At 43.5% G+C, this 19,958-nt stretch overlaps 1 protein-coding gene across 3 annotated transcripts in view; it reads right to left on the reverse strand.

Annotated features, from left to right (window-relative positions):
• Positions 1-18,703, reverse strand: part of XYLB (xylulokinase) — a 76,833-nt gene extending 58,130 nt beyond the window's left edge. For 2 of the 3 annotated variants that reach the window (XM_023231756.1, XM_023231757.2), the window contains exons 1-2: positions 18,543-18,684; positions 16,844-16,926 (exon numbers count right to left, since the gene is read on the reverse strand). In XM_023231756.1, the coding sequence (XP_023087524.1) occupies positions 16,844-16,926; positions 18,543-18,599 (140 nt within the window). In that variant the 5' untranslated portion in view covers positions 18,600-18,684. Of the gene's footprint in view, positions 1-7,501; positions 8,925-16,843; positions 16,927-18,542 lie in introns of those variants that run through there. The other variant, XM_023231758.1, reaches the window with a different exon arrangement.
• Positions 18,704-19,958: the final 1,255 nt, after the last annotated feature.

Raw genomic sequence — 19,958 nt, forward strand, 5'->3', positions numbered from 1 at the left:
AACATATGATGCATGAAATACAGTATGTCCCTGGTATGGGACTAGGAAAAAATTTGCAAGGTTTGAAGGAACTGCTTAAAGTGGAAAGAAGCAGTTCCCGCCAAGGCTTAGGATACCATTTTTGATGGCAGCCATTACTAAGCCTCCAGAACCTATACCTTTAAAATGGTTAACAGATAAGCCAATTTGGATAGAACAATGGCCACTGAGTAAAGAGATACTGGAGGCTTTAGAGAACTTAGTTACTGAACAATTAGAAAAAGGACACATAGCTCCAACATTTTCCCCCTGGAATTCTCCAGTCTTTGTTATTAAATCAGGTAAATGGAGATTGTTGACAGATCTTAGAGCCATTAATTCAGTTACACAACCTATCGGGGCATTACAGCCAGGACTGCCTTCTCCTGCTCTGATTCCAAAAAATTGGCCTTTAATAGTCATAGATTTAAAAGACTGTTTCTTTACTATCCCCTTAGCTGAGCAAGACTGTGAATGGTTTGCATTTACGATTCCTGCAGTCAACAACCTGCAGCCTTGTAAGCATTTTCATTGAAAAGTGTTGCCACAAGGCATGTTAAACAGTCCAACAATTTGTCAGACTTATGTAGGGCAAGCAATTGAACCTACTCGTAAATTGCTACATTATTCATTATATAGATGATATTCTTTGTTGTTTTCCCCCCTCGAGAAATATTACTCCAAAGTTATAATCACTTGCAAAACTCGATTTCTCATGCCGGTTTAATTACAGCTCCTGACAAAATTCAGACTACTACTCCTTACTCCTACTTGGGGACCTTAGTAAATGACACTACTATTGTGCCACAGAAAGTAACCACACATAGGGATCAATTGAAAACACTGAATGACTTTCAAAAACTACTATGGTGTATATGTGCCACATTTTCTTAATCCAGTCTGTCACTGATGGACATTTGGGTTGATTCCAAGTCTTTGGAATACTATGCAGCCATAAAAAAGGATGAGTTTGTATCCTTTGTAGGGACATGGATGCAGCTGGAAACCATCATTCTTAGCAAACTATCACAAGAACAGAAAACCAAACACTGCATGTTCTCACTCATAGGTGGGAACTGAACAATGAGATCACTTGGACTCGGGAAGGGGAACATCACACGCCGGGGCCTATCATGGGGAAGGGGGAAGAGGGAGGGATTGCACTGGGAGTTATACCTGATGTAAATGATGAGTTGATGGGTGCAGACGAGTTGATGGGTGCAGCACACCAACATGGCACAAGTATACATATGTAACAAACCTGCACATTATGCACATGTACCCTAGAACTTAAAGTATAATAATAAAAATAAATAAATAAACAAAAACTACTAGGGGACATTAATCGGATACGGCCTGCTCTAGGCATTCCTACCTATGCCATGAGTAATCTGTCTTCTATCCTTAGAGGAAATCCTAGTCTCCTTGGCAATTAACAAAAGAAGCTGAGGCAGAGCTGCAGCTAATCGAAAAGCAAGTCCATAAGGCCCAAATAAATAGAACAGATCCAGAGAAGACTATAGATTTGCTAATTTTTCCAACTCAGCATTCACCTACTAGTGTTATTGTTCAAGAGCAAGATCTTGTAGAGTGGCTTTCCTTCCACATACTAATGACTCCTTATTTGGATCAAATTGCTACTATAATAGGAAATGGGAGTTTGACTCCTTATTTGGATCTTTGACTCCTTATTTGGATCAAATTGCTTTGGACTTTGACTTTGACTCCTTATTTGGATCAAATTGCTACTATAATAGGAAATGGGAGAACTCGGATTGTTAAATTACATGGATATGATCCTGGAAAAGTTATTGTCCCTCTCACAAAGGCACAAATACAGCAAGCTTTTATAAATAGTCTTACTTGGCAAACCCGTTTAGCTGACTTTGTGGGTATTCTCGATAATGATTTTCCTAACATGAAACTGTTTCAATTTTTAAAACTAACTAATTGGATTCTCCCTAAAATAACTAAATTCAAACCAATTGAAGGTGCTGAGAATGTCTTCACAGATGGGTCTAGTAATGGTAAAGCCTCTTATTCTGGATCGAAAGGTAGTTTTCCAGACACCCTCTACTTCAGCTAAAAAAGCAGAGCTTGTAGCTGTAATTGAGGTATCGACTGCTTTTAGTGTGCCTATTAATGTGATTTCTGATTCTTCATATATGGTTCATTCTACACAGTTAGTTGAAAATGCTCAGCTACGATTCCACACAGATGAGCAACTGATGACTTTATTTACCCAACTGCAAACAGCAGTTAGGAGCAGAATGTACCCTTTTTACATTACTCATATTAGTGCTCATACACCTCTTCCAGGACCTTTAACTACAGGGAATCAAATGGCTGATCGCCTAGTTGCTACTGCAATATCTAATGCTAGACACTTTCACAGTTTAACCCATGTTAATGCCTCTGGTCTCAAACGCAGATACAGCATTACCTGGAAAGAAGTTAAAGCTTTTATCCAGCAATGCCCAACTTGCCAAATGGTGCATTCCTCATCTTTTACAGGAGGAGTTAATTCTTGGGATTGGAACATAATCCTCTTTGGCAAATGGATGTCACACATGTTCCCTCATTTGGGAGACTAGCTTATGTTCATGTAATGTGTGCACACCTTTTCTCACTTTGTCTGGGCTACATGCCAATCAGGAGAGTCTTCTGCTTGTGTTAAATGTCACCTTTTGCAATGTTTTGCGGTGATGGGCATTCAAGCTTCTATTAAAACAGATGATGCCCCAGGCTACACTAGCCAAGCTCTAGCTACATTTTTTTCTATATGGAATATTAAACACATTATTTGTATCCCATATAATTCTCAAAGACAAGCCATAGTGGAAAGAATGAATCTCTCCCTGAAACAGCAGTTACAAAAACAAAAAAGGAGACAGTGACTATGACTTCACATAAGCAACTAAATCTAGCATTATTAACTTTAAATTGTTTGAGCCTGCCTAAAGGCCGGATGCTATTAGCAGCTGAACAGCCTCTACAGAAACCAGCTGCAAAGACAGAAGCAGAATAACTGGTTTGGTGGAGAGATCCGATTAAAAAAATTTGGGAAATAGGTAAAATAATAACATGGGGTAGAGGTTATGCTTGTGTTTCTCCAGGCCAAAATCAGCAGCCGATCTGGATATCATCAAGACACCTGAAACCTTATCATGAGCCAGATGCTGAAGAAGAGATTTTGGGAGTAACCCGAGGACCCCAACAGCTGCAGCCATGTTGAGACTGGCAATCAGGAAGACACCAGTCTCGGCAAGCAACACTTGTCAGGCACAGCCACCCACCTGGGACCAGATCAAGAAGTTGACACAGATGGCGAAAGAAAATCTGAAGAAGGCGGGATGACCAATTACAATGAATAATCTAATGGTAGCTATGATGGCTGTGCTCACCATTGCCATGAGTATTCCCCCAGTAATTGCTGAAACAAAAAACAATTATACTTATTCGGCATATATTCCTTTTCCACCACTTCTACAGCCAGCAACATGGTTAGACGCCCCCCTGCCCAGTGGAGGTATACACTAATGGTTTTTGGATGCCTGGTTCTACAGATGATAGAGGCCCATCTCACCCCCAAAAGGAGGGAATAATTATGAATATATTGTTGGGATTTGAGCATCTACCTATTTGCTTGGGAAAAGCCAATAGGTGTTTACCTCCCAGTCATCAATCTTGGCTGGCAATAGTGCCTGAACATAACATCTCTGTGGCACAATTACATATGCTTTCTGGTCTTAGTATTTATCACAGTGATTATGCTCCTGTAACCAAAGTTTACTGCCCTCAAAAACCTATCTGTAAAGTAGATTGAACATGGTCAGAAAAAATGAAGGGATTTGCTTGTATCGCAGGGCACGCACAGGTGTTTCGTAATGATTCATATGGAGTCATTATTGGTTGGTCCCCTAAAGGGGCACTTACGAGGCTCACCTCTCAATCTGTAGGTAATGGTCACCCTGCATCTAAACAAAACGATATCAGATAGTGGACACTATAAAAAGTACAGCGAGAGTTCCTATTATTTGGGCATATGGTGGTATAGTGACATCTCAACCCCAAATGATATGGTCTGCTATAGGAGCTAAACATAAGGAGTTGTGGAAAATATTAATGGCACTGCAAAAGATAAAGAGTTGGGAAGGGAAATATACTAAGCCAACCCAATATAATCCTAATCACATGTTAGAATTGGCTCACAACGATTCAGTCTGGATATAGAGTTGTGTCCGTCCTCCTTTCCTGCTTGTAGTGGGTGATTTAATACTTGATCTCCCTAATCATCATGTGACTTGTCAAGACTGTAGATTGCTTTCTTGTGTGAATTCTTCCTTGTATAATACTGATGATTCAATTTTAGTGGTAAGAGCCCGAGAAGGAATATGGATACCGGTAAAGCTTGCCCATCCTTGGGAAGCCTCTCCTTCTGTGCATGTTATTACTGAAATTCTTCAAAAGATTCTGAGATGCTCTCGGCGTTTCATTGCCACTTTAATTTTAATCATTATAGGATTGACTGCTGTCATAGCTACTGCCGCAGCAGCTGGAGTTGCTTTGCATTTCACAGTACAAACAGCAGACTATGTAAATAATTGGCAGAAAAATTCTACTCTGTTGTGGAATTCCCAAGCTAATATAGACCAGAAACTAGCTAATCAGATTCATGATCTCTGACAAACTATTGTATGGTTGGAAGATCGTGTAGTTAGTTTAGAATATAGAATGCAGTTACAATGTGATTAGAATACTTCCGATGTTTGCATTACTCCTCATCTGTATAATGAAACAGAACATGAGTGGGAAACAGTTAAGAGACATTTAAAGGGTCATACTGGAAATTTATCTTTGGGTATTGCAAAACTGAAGGAACAAGTATTTCAAGCCTCTCAGGCACATCTGACGCTAATGCCAGGAACTGAAGTGCCTGAAGGATCTGCAGACAGATTAGCAGCTATTAACCCATTAAAATGGATCAAGACACTTGGAGGCTCTGTGACTTTAATGATGATTGTGCTTTTAATCTGTGTTGTTCATCTTTGTGTAGTCCGCAGATGCGGATCCCGAATCCTGCGAGAAGTAGCCCACTGTGACAAAAGTGTCTTTGCCTTTATCACTTTGCAAAAACAAAAAGGGAGACATGTTGGAAACAGGCCCTAAGCCTGTCATAAAAAGGCCTTAAAGAAATTGGCCATAAACAGGATTTCTGTAGCAATGTGACATGCTCATGATGGCTATGACACTCATGCTGGAGGTTGCTGGTTTACCGAAATAAGGGCAAGGAACACCTGGCCCACACAGGGTGGAAAACCGCTCAAGGCGTTCCTAAACCACAAACGATGGCATGAGCGATCTGTGCCTTAAGGACATGTTCCTGCTGCAGATAATCAGCCAGAGCTTGTTTCTCTGCTCCTTGCTAAGAACGCTTTGTTTCCCATAAGGAATGCTTTTAGCTAATCTTTAATCTATAGAAATGATGTTTATCACAGGCTTACTGTGAATAAAAATGTGGGTAAAACTCTATTCATGACTCTCAGCTCTCAAGGCTGTTAGCACCCTGATTCCCACACTGCACTTTATTTCTGGGTCTTTGTCTTCATTCCTCTAGTGCTGGTGGGTTGGGGTCTCCACAACCGAGCTTGTCTCAGTAAGTGGGAAAAAAGGGATCTTTTGGGGTGTGATATAAATATTCTGTATCTTGATTGTGGTGGTAGTTTCACAGCTATAGGTCTATATAGCTGTGAAATACATTTAAGTATACATTTTTAATGGATGGCATTTTGTGCATAAATTATACTCAATAATATGGATTTTTTTGGCTGGGTGCGGTGGCTCACGCCTGTAATCCCAGCACTTTGGGAGTCCAAGGCAGGTGGATCACAAGGTCAGGAGATCGAGACCATCCTGGCTAACACAGTGAAACCCCGTCTCTACTAAAAAGACAAAAAAATTAGCCGGGCATGGTGGTGGGCACCTGTAGTCCCAGCTACTCGGGAGGCTGAGGCAGGAGAATGGCATGAACCCAGGAGGCAGAGCTTGCTTGCAGTAAGCCGAGATGGCACCACTGCACTCCAACCTGGGTGACAGAGAGAGACTCTGTCTCAATAACAATAATAATAATAATAATAACATGGATTTTTTAAAAAAGATACTACTAGGGAAAAAGAGGAAGAGAGCAACAAAATTTTACTATAGACAACAAAAGCTCACCAAAAAATGTGGACTTTACAAAACAGATAAAAACTGTAACCAGACATTCTGCCATGTATTTAACAAATTAAAACTGGCATTTCAGCTGGGCGCGGTGGCTCACACCTATAATCCCAGTGCTTTGGGAGGCCAAGGCAGGCAGATCACCTGAAGTCGGGAGTTCAAGACCAACCTGGCCAAAAGGGTGAAACCCCGTCTCTACTAAAAATACAAAAATTAGCCAGGCATGATGGAGGGCACCTGTAATCCCAGCTACTTGGGAGACTAAGGCAGAAGAATTGCTTGAACCCAGGAGGTGGAGGATGCAATGAGCTGAGATCGTGCCACTGCACTCCAGCCTGGGCGTGACAGAGCGAGGCTCTGTCTAAAAAAAAAAAGAAAGAAAGAAACCACACACACACACACAACAAAACTGGCATTTCCAGCTAAGAAGGAAGACCAGAGCTACCCCATGCCCCAAAAGCACCAGACCCAAATGGTTTTACAGAAAAATTATACCAAACCTTTAAATAGCAAATATTTCTAATACTATTTAAATTGTTGTAGAGCGCCCGAAAAGAAGGAAAATTTTTCCAGTTATTTTAGTGAAGTAAATATAAAATTGATACCAAAACCTAACCAATATTGCACCAAAGCACAAACAGCAAAAGGAAAAAAGTAGGAAAATTAGACTTTATCAAAAGTAAAAACATTGCTTCAAAGGATCATCAAGAAAGTGAAAAGACAACCCACAGAATGGGACAAAAATTTTGAGATCACGTATCTGACAAGGGACTTGTATCCAGAATATATACTAAAAAAAAAAACTTTTACAACTCAATAATAAAAGAGAAATAACACAGTTTTTTTTTTTAAAGGGCAAAAGATCTTAATAGACATTTCTTAAAGAAGATATACAAATGGCAAAGATACTCAATATCATTTTCATTAGATAAATGCAGATCAAAAGCTCAGTGAGATAACATTTCACATCCACTAGGATGGCTGTCATCTGTAATTAAAAAGACAGTCAATAATAAATGTTAAGCAAGGATGTGGAGAAACTGGAGGCATCATCTACCAGTGGTGGGAATGGAAAATGGTATAGCTACTTTGGAAAATAGTTTGGCAATTCTTCAAAACGTTGAACATAGAGTTTCCATGTGACCCAGCAATTCCACTTTTAGGTAATATACCCAATAGAAATGAAAATATATGTCCACACAAAAACGTGTACATTGTATTAGTTTGCTCAGGTTGCTACAACAAAATACGATAAACTAGATGGTTTAAACAACAGGCATTTATTTTCTCACAGTTCTGGAGGCTAGAAGTCCACAATCAAGGTGCCAGCAAATTCAGTTTCTGGTGAGGGCTCTCTTTCTGGCTTGCAGACAGCCGCCTTCTCACAAGGCCTTTCCTCTGTGCATCTGCGCATGAAGTGGGATAGCACTGGGGTTTCTCCTTCTTATAAGGAAACCAGTCCTATCAAATTAGGGCCCCACCCTTACAACCTCATTTAATCTTAATTATCTACCTAAAGGCCTCACCTCCAAATACACTGTCATGATGAGGGTAGGCTTCCAACAGATGAATTCTGGGGGGCCACAATTCAGTCCATAACATATGTGGATGTTCATAGCAGAATAACTCACAATGGCAAAAAAGCAGAACAATTCAAATGTCCATCAGTTGAGTGGAAACACAAACTGTGATATATCAGTGCAATGGAATATTACTGAACCACAAAAAGGAATGAAGTACTGACACATGCTATGACGTGGAAGAACTTTGAAAACATTATGCCAAATATCTGGTTCAAGTTGGCATTTGAAATAAAGAAAAAGCTATGAAAATTTTTTTAAAAGAAAACATTATGTTAAGTAAAAGAAAGCTGTCACATATTATATATATTCACGTCTATGAAATGTCCAGAATCAGCAAATCCAGAGATAGAGAGTGGATTGTGGTTGCCACTACTGGCAGGAGGGGGACTACTATAGAGTGGATGCTAATAATACAGGGTTTTCTTTCCAGGTAGTGAAAATGTTCTAAGATTACATAGTGGTGATGGTGACATGGTTCTTTGAATATACTAAAACCATGAAATTGTACATTTTAAAAGGGTGAATTTTATGGTATGTGAATTATATTTCAATAGAGCCAGTATTTTCTCCCCCCGCCTTTTTTTTTTTTTTGAGACAAAGTCTTGCTCTGTCACCCAGGCTGGAGTGCAGTGGCACTATCTCGGCTCACTACAAACTCCACCTCCCGGGTTCACGTCATTCTCCTACCTCAGCCTCCCGAGTAGCTGGGACTACAGGCGCCCACCACCATGCCTGGCTAATTTTTTGTATTTTTAGTAGAGACAGGGTTTCACCATGTTAGCCAGGATGGTCTTGATCTCCTGACCTCGTGATCTGCCCGCCTCGGCCTCCCAAAGTGCTGGGATTACAGGAGTGAGTGACTACGCCCAGTCCCAGTGTTTTCTTTAAAAAAAAAGATATGAGGGAAACAATAACGTTAGTTAAGGAAAAACACATTTCTATGGCTTGATACAGCTGAAGTTTCTTTCTCACTCACGTAAAGCACAATCGGTAGGTGGTGAGGAACACGAGTGGGGAGTGGGGAGTTTTGCTCCATGTAGTCATTCAGGAACCAGGTTGATGGTGGCTCTATCATGTGCCACATGTGCTTCCAAGGTTGCTCTGGATACCCACATCAGCCAGAAAATGGGAGAAAAGTCAGAGAAGGAGGTTTTGATGGACTAGGTCTTTTAGAGGCCTGATCACATTTTCTTATATTCCACTGGCTAGAAGTCAGCCACATGGTTGAACATATAACTACAAGCAAGACAGGAGAGTGCCTAGGAAGAAAGGGAAATGAGTTTGGAAGACAGCTTATAAGCGTCTGCTAGAAACCTCCCTTCCCCACTTATAGTAGTAAAAGGAAAAAATAGTTAGAAATAAATTTAAAAATAAGTATCTACATTGGGTAGTTTTTGCATTGTCACAAACCACTTCAAAACTTAGCGGCTCAAAACCATTAAGCTCACAATTCTACTTGCTATCATTGGATGGGGCTCAGCTGTGCTCACTCACACATCTGCAGTCAGTTAACAGTAGCTAGAAGGCTCTGCTTCATAAGCAGCTAACAGCAGCTAGGGGCTGGCTGGCTCTTAGGTGAAGAAGTTGGGGCAACTAGGCCACATATGTCCAGCTCTCCAGCAGGGTAGCCTGAGCTTGTTCATTTGGTGGCTGGGCAGAGTTCCAAGAATGACAGTAGAAGCATGTAAGGCTGCTTGAGGCTTAGGCTTAGAACTGGCACAGTGCCACTTCCCCTGTTCTATTGGATAAAGCAAATCAACAGGTAGGGAAACGACTCCTCGATGGGAGGAACTGTGGTCACATTGCAAAGCATGTGGGTACAAGAACGGGTGGAGTATTGTGGTCATTTTTGCTATCTACCAAAATGAGCAAAATCTGTACGTTATACATATTAAAACACATGTGAAGTATTCAAAAGAAGACTTGAACAAATGGAAAGTCATAACATGTGCTTAGACAGGAAGTCTTAATCTCATAAAGTTGTCAATTCTGCCAAGTTAATTTATAAAGATAATATGATCTCAATCAAAATATCAACAACAGGCTGGGTGCGGTGGCTCAAGCCTGTAATCCCAGCACTTTGGGAGGCCAAGGTGGATGGATCACCTGAGGTCAGGAGTTTGAGACCAGCCTGACCAATTATGGTGAAACCCCGTCTCTACAAAAAACACAAAAGTTAGCCGAGTGTAGTGGTATGTGCCTGTAGTCCCAGCTACTCGGAAGGCTGAGACAGGAGAACTGCTTGAACCCGGGAGGTGGAGGTTGCAGTGAGCCGAGATCACACCACTGCACTTCAGCCTGGGCTCCAGAGCAAGACTCCATGACAAAAAAGAAAAAAACAATTTGGCATTCTGGAACCTGAAAAGCTGATACTGATCCCAGCACTTCAGGAGGTTGAGGCAGGCGGATCACTTGAGGTCAGGAGTTAGAGACCAACCTGGCCAACATGGCAAAACCCCGTCTCTACTAAAAATACAAAAATTAGCCGGGTATGGTGGCACATGCCTGTAATCCCAATTACTCAGGAGTCTGAGGCAGAAGAATCGCTTGAACCCAGGAGGCAGAGGTTGCAGTGAGCCGAGATCGTGCCACTGCACTCCAGCCTGGGTGACAGAGTGAGACTCCATCTCAAAAATAAATAAATAAACAAACAAACAAACAACATATTACAGAGCTGGGATAATTGAAACAATGTGTTACTGGCTTATGAAAAGATCTACCAACCCATGGAACAAAAAAAAAGCCCAAAAATGGACCTAAGTGAACACAGAAAGTAGCACATGATAAGGCTCACATCTCAAATCATGGAGATAAAGATGGACTTCTTTTTTTTTTTTTTTTTTGAGATGGATTCTCACTTTGTCACCCAGGCTGGAGTGCAGTGGTGTGATCTCAGCTCACTGCAACCTCTGCCTCCCAGGTGCAAATGATTCTCCTGCCTCAGCCTCCCGAGTAACTGAGGCTACAGGCACCCACCACCACGCTCAGCTAATTTTTGTATTTTTAGTACAGACAGGGTTTCACCATTTTGGCCAGGCTGGTCCTGAACTCCTGACCTCAAGTGATCCACCCACCTCAGCCTCTTATGGGTAAAGATGGACTTCTAAAAACCCAGTTGACGCTAGGTGTGGTGGCTCACGCCTGTAATCTCAGCACTTTAGGAGGCAGAGGTGGGTGGACTGCTTGAGCCCAGGAGTTCGAGACCAGCCTGGGCAACAGAGTGAGACCCCATCTCTAAAAAAAAAATACAAAAAAATTAGCTGGTCATGGTTTCAGCTACTTGGGAGGCTAAGGAGGGAGGATTGCTTGAGCCTGGGAGGCACAGATCGCAGTGAGCCGAATCACACCCCTGCACTCCAGCTTAGGTGACAGAGCCAACTCCTGTCTCAAATAAATAAATTAAATTAAATTAAAACATAGTTGGTGTTACAACAACTGAAGAGTCATCTGGGAAAAATTAAAGTTGGATACAAATGTCATACTATGCACCTGGATAAACTCCAAATATTTTTACGTATGAAAGCTGAAATCTTACAAGAAATAGATAAAAACATAGGTGAGTTCCTTCATAATTTTGGAGTCAGAAAGGCCTTTTAAACTATGACTCAAAATCTAGAAGCAATAAAAGAGACTGGGAAATTCAATGACATAAATATGTGTGTGTGGCAATAATAGCAACAACCTGGCTGGGTGCAGTGGCTCACGCCTGTAATCCCAACACTTTGGGAGGCCGAGGTGGGCAGATCAGGAGGTCAGGCGATCGAGACCATCCCGGCTAACATGGTGAAACCCTGTCTCTACTAAAAATATAAAAAATTAGCTGGGCGTGGTGGCGGGCACCTGTAGTCCCAGCTACTCGGGAGGCTAAGTTAGGAGAATGGTGTGAACCCACGAGGCGGAGCTTGCAGTGAGCTGAGTTCATGCCACTGCATTCCAGCCTGGGCGACAGAATGAGACTCCATCTCAAAAAAAATAGCAACAATCCATAGTAAGTCAAAAATCAAACAAAATCTGGGAAACATATTTGCAATTCATTTAACGGAGGGAATTCCTCCAATATATGAAAAGCTCCTAGAAATTATGATAAGAATTGGATAACCAATCCAAGAGATGATAGGAAATAGATAACCAATCCAACAGAAAAATGGGCAAAGGACATTAAAAACAACTTCACAGAAAAACAAATTCAGGTAGCCCTTCAACGTATGAAAAGATGCTCAACTTCACTCATAAGAGAAATGCAAAGTATATCATTATTCACCTATCATATTGGCAAAGAATCAAAAACTCAATAACCCTCACTGTGCTGGCTAGGCTGTGGGAAAACAGGCCCTGTCATGTGTTAGTGGTAGGATGCAAATAAATATAATCCCTGTGGGAGGCAATCTGGCCACATCTCCTTGAACCAGCAATCCCATTCCCAAAAATTTAACTTACAAATAAATTGGCACACATCTGCAATGACATATGTAATGTAATCTACTATATTATTTTTCATTGCAAATAAGTCAGTGTCCTCCATTAGGAAATGGTGCATCTATACAATGGAATACTACACATCTGTAAAAAAGAACACAGAAGTTTTTACGTACTGACATGTAAACACAGCCACATTATTGTGAAGTGAGTAAAGCAAAGTACAGATCAGTGACTATAGTATGCTTTTTCTTGTATGAAAGGAGGAAAATTAAGAATATTCACACCTTCCTATATTTCCATGTAAAAACACTGGAAGGAGCCTGGCGCAGTGGCTCAAGCCTGTAATCCTAGCACTTTGGGAGGTTGAAGTGGGTGGATCACTTGAGTCCAGGAGTTCAAGACCAGCCTAGGCAATATGGTGAAACCCTGTCTCTACCACAAAAGTGCAAAAATTAGCCATGTGTGGTGGCATATGCCTGTAGTCCCAGCTGTACAGGAGGCTGAGATGGGAGGATCGCTTGAGCCTGGTGGAGGATGCAATGAGCCAAGATCATACCACTGCACTCTAGCTTGAGAGACAGAGCCACACCGTCTATAGAAAAAAAAAAAAAAAAAAAAAAAAAAAACACTGGAAGGATACACAACAAATTAAAGTCATCTGTAGAGAAGGGATGGAGGGGAGAGACGAGCTCACAGGTGGGATTAAGACTTTTCACTGTTATATGGCCGGGCATGGTGGCGCATGCCTGTAATCCCAGCACTTTGGGAGGCCGAGGTGGGCAGATCACGAGATCAGGAGATCAAGACCATCCCGGCTAACATGGTGAAACCCCGTCTCTACTAAAAATACAAAATATTAGCTGAGTGTCGTGGCAGACGCCTATAGTCCCAGCTACTCAGGAGGCTGAGGCAGGAGAATGGTGTGAACCCGGGAGGCGGAGCTTGCAGTGAGCCGAGATCACACCACTGCACTCCAGCCTGGGTGACAGAGCGAGACTCTGTCTCAAAAAAAAAGAAAAAAAAAGACTTTTCACTGTATACTTTTCATTTGAGTTACATATCAAGTGCAATGTAATGCCTGTTAACAATATAAAATATTTTTTATTAACATCACCACTTTGAAAATAATGTCTTAAGAAGTTAAACATGTACCTGCCATATGATCCACTGTACTCTTGGTATGTCATTTCCAAGAGAAATGAAATCATATGTCCATGAAAAGACTTGTATGTGACTCTCATAGCCCTTTGCTTATAACAATAGAAAAGAGAAACAACCCCAATATCCCTCATCAGGTGAAACCAATTGTAGTCCATCCATACAACATCATACAATGAAATACTACTCGGCGATAATAGGAACCAACTATTGACACATGTAGCCACATGGATGAATCTCAAAACCGTGATGTGAAATTTTAAAGGTTTTAAAAAAGAGTACATAATTATGATTCCATCTATACAAAATTCTAGAAAATACAAACTAGTGATAGAAAACACATCAGCGGTTGCCAGTGGGTAGGGGTATGGGGAAGGAGGCATGGATTGCAAAGAGGCAGCAGGAAATTTTTAGGACATGGAAATACTATCTTATTTTGGTGATAGTTTCATGAAAGAATACAGATGTTAAAGCTTCTAACTGTATACTCCAAATACGTACAGTATTGTACATCAGTTATACCTTAATAAAGTTGTTAAAAAAAAAAAAACCCACAGTGTTATTGAGGTGATGGGGAAGGAATGAACTAAATCTATAGGTATCTGGTTTAAAATATCTTGAAAATATAACAGAAAAAAGCAATACCGTATTTTGGTTATGGACACCTTTTTTAAAATGTCCAGTGGAAAGGATTGACTTATTAAATGGAAGAGAGACAGAGGAAGAGGAAATTTTAAAATTTTGAAAGACTAGAAGTCATATAGGGTATGTTCTCAGACCACAGTGAAATTAAACTAGAAATCAATGACAAAAAGCTGGAAAAGCTGCAGATTAAACAACATACTTCCATACTACTTTTTTTTTTTCTTTCCTTTTTTTTTTTTTTTTTTTTGAGATGGGGTCTCCCTCTGTTGTCCAGGCTGGAATGCAGTGCTACAATCTTGGTTCACTGAAACCTCCACCTCCATGGTTCAAGCAATTCTCCTGCCTCAGCCTCCTGAATAGCTAGGATTATAGGTGTGCACCACCATACACAGTGCCTGCCACCATGCCTGCCACCACACCCAGCTAACTTTTTTGTATTTTTAGTAGAAACAGGGTTTCACCATGTTGACCAGGCTGGTCTCCAACTCCGGACCTTAAGTGATCTGCCTGCTTCAGCCTCCAAAAGTGCTGGGATTACAGGTGTGAGCCACCGCACCCAGCCTAAACAACATTCTTCTAAATAATCTATGAGTCTAAGAAGTCTCAAGAGAACTAAAAAATATTTTGAACCAAAAAAAATGAAACTATAACTTATCAAAATGTATGGGATGCTGCTAAGGCATCACATAAAAAGCATTTTTGCTTACAGAGAAAATTATAGCATTAAATGCATATGTTAGACAAGAAGGTCTTAAATCAATCCTCTAAGCTTCCACTTCAGGAAACCAGAGAAAGAAGAGCAATTTAAACCTAAAGCAAGCAGAAGAAACTAAGTAATAAAAATTAGAACACAACTTGAAGAAAACAACAGGGGAAAATCAACAAAACCAAAAGTTGAACTTTGAAAAGATCAATACAATTGATAAAACTCTAGCCAGGATAACCAAAGAAAAAAAGAAAGAAGACATAAATTACAATACCAGAAATGACCAACAGCAAGGTATCATCACTACTGATCCCATAGATCTCATAAGGAGGATAAAAGAATATTATGAACAACACTATAGCCACACATTTGATGGCTTAGTTAAAAAGACCAATTCCTTGAAACATACCAACTACCGAAAGGCAAACCATGCAAGGTCTGCAATCATAAAAAATGTGAAAAAGCAAGATGGCTTCTAACCTCAGCTTCAATGGGCCGCATTAGCTAGGGGAAAAGAGTTGGCAACACAAAGGTGATGGGTAATGAGAGGCGCACAAAGGGCCAGCTGGGAAGGCTTCAAAGAGGAAGTGTGTCTAAAACAGACAGGGAAGGACACTCTTACCAGGACCTCACAAGGGTGCCTCAGAACCAGCAAGTCCACAGTATTACGGACTGAATTGTGCCCCCTTTGCCCCTAAAACTCATATGCTGAAATCCTAACTCTGAGGGCCTTGGATTGTGATTATTTGGAGATAGGGCCTTTAAAAAGGCAATTAAGTTAAAATGAAGTCATTAGGATGGGCCTTAATCCAGTATGACTCATGTCCTTATAAGAAGATAAGGATACAGATGACACAGACACCAAGCACCCCTCCACTGAGTGACCATCATGTGGAGACACAGCAAGAGAGTGGCCACCTGCAAGCCAAGGAGAGAGGCCCCAGAGGAGACCAATCTTCTCAGCACTTTGATTTTAGACTGCCAACGTCCAGATGTGTGAGAATATAAATTTTCACTCTTTAAGCCACCCAGTCTATGGTACCTTGTTATAGCAGCCCAAGCTGAACTCATGATCTTTCTCTCCAAAACCCATTCTTTCCCACAGTCCGACATCCACCCTGAAGGACAGCCAGAAATCCCACCCTTACACCTCACATTCAATTTTGTAACAAGACCTGTCTATTTTACTACTCAGCTCTCTCCTATCCATCATTTCATACCCGGATGACCTGCAAAAACCTCTTCAGTAGTTCTCCATGTCCATTCCAGGCATGCTCTGAATCCGTTCTCCCAATGCCCCCAGAGAGATCTTTTCAAAACACAAATACAACCTGTCATACCTCACCCATACCCCTACCCCTTATGGCCCTTAGTGGCTGACCACAGCTTTTAGAATAAAGACAAACTCTATACCATGGCCTATGGAGCTGTGCCCAGCCTCCACCTCTCTCTCCCCAGCCTCATTGGCTTTCTTCAGTTGCACGAAGGAACGAACGATGCTCTTTCTTGCCACAGGGCCCTTGCACATGTTGTTCCTTCTTCCTGGAATGCTCTTTCATCACCTGGCCAACTTCCCTTCCATCGCTTGGCTAACTTCACTCACTCTGATCTCTAGCTTAAGCATCACTTCCCTAGAGACCCTCTGGGACTTCCCCTCCCAAGTCTGAGTCACATTCCTTATGATAAGCACATGGAGAAGTGAGTTCCTTTCCTTCAGAGGCCTTCTCAGAGTTTATAATGAAACACTCTTGTGAGAGTCTTTGTTTGATACCAGTCTCCACTACTCAGTGGGAAGCTCTGGGAGAGCAAGGACCATTTCTCTTTTTGGTTCACCATCAAGTCCTAGCACCTGGCACAAAGTAGGTCTCAACTGATGATTACTGCATGAATGGATGAATGGAATGAGGAAGAAACAGGGGAGATGGCACTCCCAGTATAGGAAAAAAGATACTTGAAAGGTCTGCTGAGACCACAGTTTGGCAAAACTGTAGTTTGGCAAAGCCTGAACAGTGCGGTCTATGAATATAAAAGGTTGTGGGAGAACCCCAAAACCAACACCCACATCACACACGCATGCACATCAGGTACATACCCAAATTCTGGAAGGTCTCTGTCAAAATGCACACTTTCCTCATAGAAGACATTCAACTCTGCATCAACTGCAACAACCTTTACCTGGAAGGCATTTTTAAAAATGAAGTGTAGACTTTTCCTCAGCTTCTACACTGGTCCAGGTGGTACTAACATCACCAGATGAGGCCCCACACCCTAGGAGCAGTTCAGCCTAGAGACCTCCTTGAAGGCAGGGCTGCCTCACGGTAATCGTGGTAACAGAGGACTCATCTGGGTGACACTCAAGGATTTAGTAAAATGAAGAAACTGAGGCTAAGGAGGAATACCCACATGTCTCAAGGAATCTTTGTTCCCCAAACAGCCAAAGCCAAGACCCTCTAGAGGAAGATGTTCACAGATGAGTTGGTTCATGCACTTGACAAGGAGGCGGGTGAAAGTGCCAGAGAGGAAGGAATGGGAAGCAAGGTTTGGAGGCATCTCTGGGGGGTCCATGTCTGCAGGGGCCTGAGACCAGGCAAGGCCATGGGCTGTTCTCACAGGCCATGGTTGTGGTCCAGAAACATTAATACCCCACTGAAGCAATATCCAAGCTTGGGAGTATAACTACTTTCCTAGACACCTGGGGAAACTGAGGTCTAGCAAGGCAACTCGAGTCATCCAGAGTCCCACAAGACTTTCGCCCCAAGGACTGGCCAGAGGCCTGCCTCCCTTGACCCATTCGAGAAGAGGGGTTTGACTGCAACTGTGTATATAAAAGGTGCCCCTGGTCACCCCATGCCTTGTTTGAAGGCAGATTTTGATTTGCTTGCCTGTTTGCAGGGCGTTGGCAGCAGCACATTGCTCCTCTGACCAGCAGTCCTGGGTCCACAGACCAGGCAAGCTGGTGTCAACGAAGGGCGGTCACAGGGTAAAGTCCATTTGTACACTATGCATTTCACTTTTTTTTTCTTTTTTGAGACAGGGTCCCGCTCCGTCGCCCAGGCTGGAGAGCAGTGGCGCCATCTTAGCTCACTGCAATCTCCACCTCCTGGGCTCAAGCGATCCACCTCACCCTCCCTAGAAATTGGGACTATAGGTGTACATCACCATGTACATCACCATGCCTGGCTAATTTTTGTATTTTCTGCTAGAGACGGAGGTTTCTCCACATTGCCCAGGCTGGTCTCGAACTCCTGGGCTCAAGCGATCCACCCGCCTCGGCCTCCCGAAGTGCAGGGATTACAGGCAAGAGCCACCAGGCCTGGCCCATTTCAATTTTTAAAAAAAGGTTTCGGGCTATAATTTGCTTCCAGGTCACTGGTTGTGCATGTGCGCAGGGCTACCCGCCTGTCTGTTCCCCTGCCTTACAGTAGCTGACTTCCTTCGGGTCCCTGTCACTCGGTGCCCATAACAGCGCACGAACCCACCGAGTCCTCCCGCCCCTCTGGGCACCGGGGATCCTGCCGAGGGGCGCCCGCAGTTTCCTGGGGTAGCGAGGTCTAGGCGGGGTCGAGGCCGCATCTTGCGAATGGGAGGCATTGGCAGGGCATCTCCGGGCGAGGGCACCGGTGCCCCACGGCCGCGCGTGGGGTAGGGGCGCGGGGGGGCCCGGGAAGCCCGAGAGGTAGGCGCGCCCGCGGCCGGGCCCATGTTTTTCCCGCGTCTGGGTGACAGCCCGCCCCCTACCCACAGCGTAGCGGAGGAGGCGGCCCAGTGGCCCTGAGGCCAGGCGACTGTACCTGCTGCGTGCTAAAGTCCCAGCCCAGGCAGCAGCGGCGAGGGACGTGCTCCGCCATGACCCTGGCGGGTAAGGCTGTGCGTCCGTCAATCCGTCCGTCCGCCCCGCGGCGTGACTGTTGCCGCGCTCCAGCGCCCAGAGACGCAGGGGCCCGCCCCTCGCTCCGCCCGGCCGGACTGTGGACCGGAGTCACGAGGCGGGCTTGCGCTCTGGCGCCGCCTGCGGGGCGACGCGAGCCGGCACCGCGTCCTGTGCAATCGACGGTGCCCCCACGCAGCCCGCTTTCCTTCCAAGCGCACCCACTCTGGTCCTCCCCATCTTCATCTTCTCTCTACATAGGCCTTGCCTTGACACAGCCTGGCTTCCCTTAGAGGACGCCTGCGCCAGAGGTTTCAGCTGTAAGCCAGCTTGTCTTTCAGAGGGACCCTGCCTGTCCTTCTGGAGGCCCTATGCCTGCAGTCCTTTGTGGCTTATCTTGGCACTGGAACAGCTGTCCACCCATGGGGGTGACTCAGGGGCCACAGGGAAATGGGCCCTGGGGTTGGAAGCACTGGATCCTGACAAGCCCCGCCCAGATCCAGCAAATCTGAGTGGTTCCCAGTGTGTCACATCCCTCCCGTGTATTTAAACTCAGAGCTCCTGACGCCCCCACGGGGAGACACTCATTCCTGGAGTCAGCTGGTACTGATGGTCTAAATGTGTGCCAGACGTGGTGAAGGGGAATGGGAACCAAAGTCAAACTCACTCCCTTTATTCATGGAGCTGAGGACACCTGTCCCACCAGCTACATTCTCCTCCTCCCTAAGACTGACTGCTTTCCAGAATTCCTCCCCAAACCCAGCATGTGAGAGTCTCCTCCTACGAACTTCCCAGCCCACCAGTGCCCTTCTCATGCACTTGCAATGGTCTGTCTCCCTTGCTGAACTTGAGCTGCTTGGAGTCTACATGGGATCCTCTTCATTGCTGGAACAAGAAGGGGCCAACTTGTCCTCCAAGACATTCACAGCTTATTGGGGACACAGCCCCTCCAGCAGTCACCACCTGTAACAACAGACAAATACTGAATACTAGCTAGATCGCAAACAATTAGGCAACCTGCTGAGCACATTTAATCCTCACAATGATGCTGGGAAGTAGGTAATATTATCTCCACTTTTAAAACTTTTTAAATAAAGGTATCTAATCTAATAAAGGTAACTAACCAATCTAATTAAGATTAGATTACTGCATTTTAATCTAATCTTAACTGCTTGATGACTTTTTTATTTTTTATTTTTTTGACAGAGTTTCGCTCTTGTCACCCAGGCTGGAGTGCAGTGGCGTGATCTCGGCTCACTGCAACCTCCACCTCTCAGGTTCAAGTGATTCTTCTGCCTCTGCCTCCCATGTAGCTGGGATTACAGGCGCCCACCACCAT

Source organism: Piliocolobus tephrosceles, chromosome 2 (assembly GCF_002776525.5).
Source record: "Piliocolobus tephrosceles isolate RC106 chromosome 2, ASM277652v3, whole genome shotgun sequence".
Taxonomy (NCBI): domain Eukaryota; kingdom Metazoa; phylum Chordata; class Mammalia; order Primates; family Cercopithecidae; genus Piliocolobus; species Piliocolobus tephrosceles.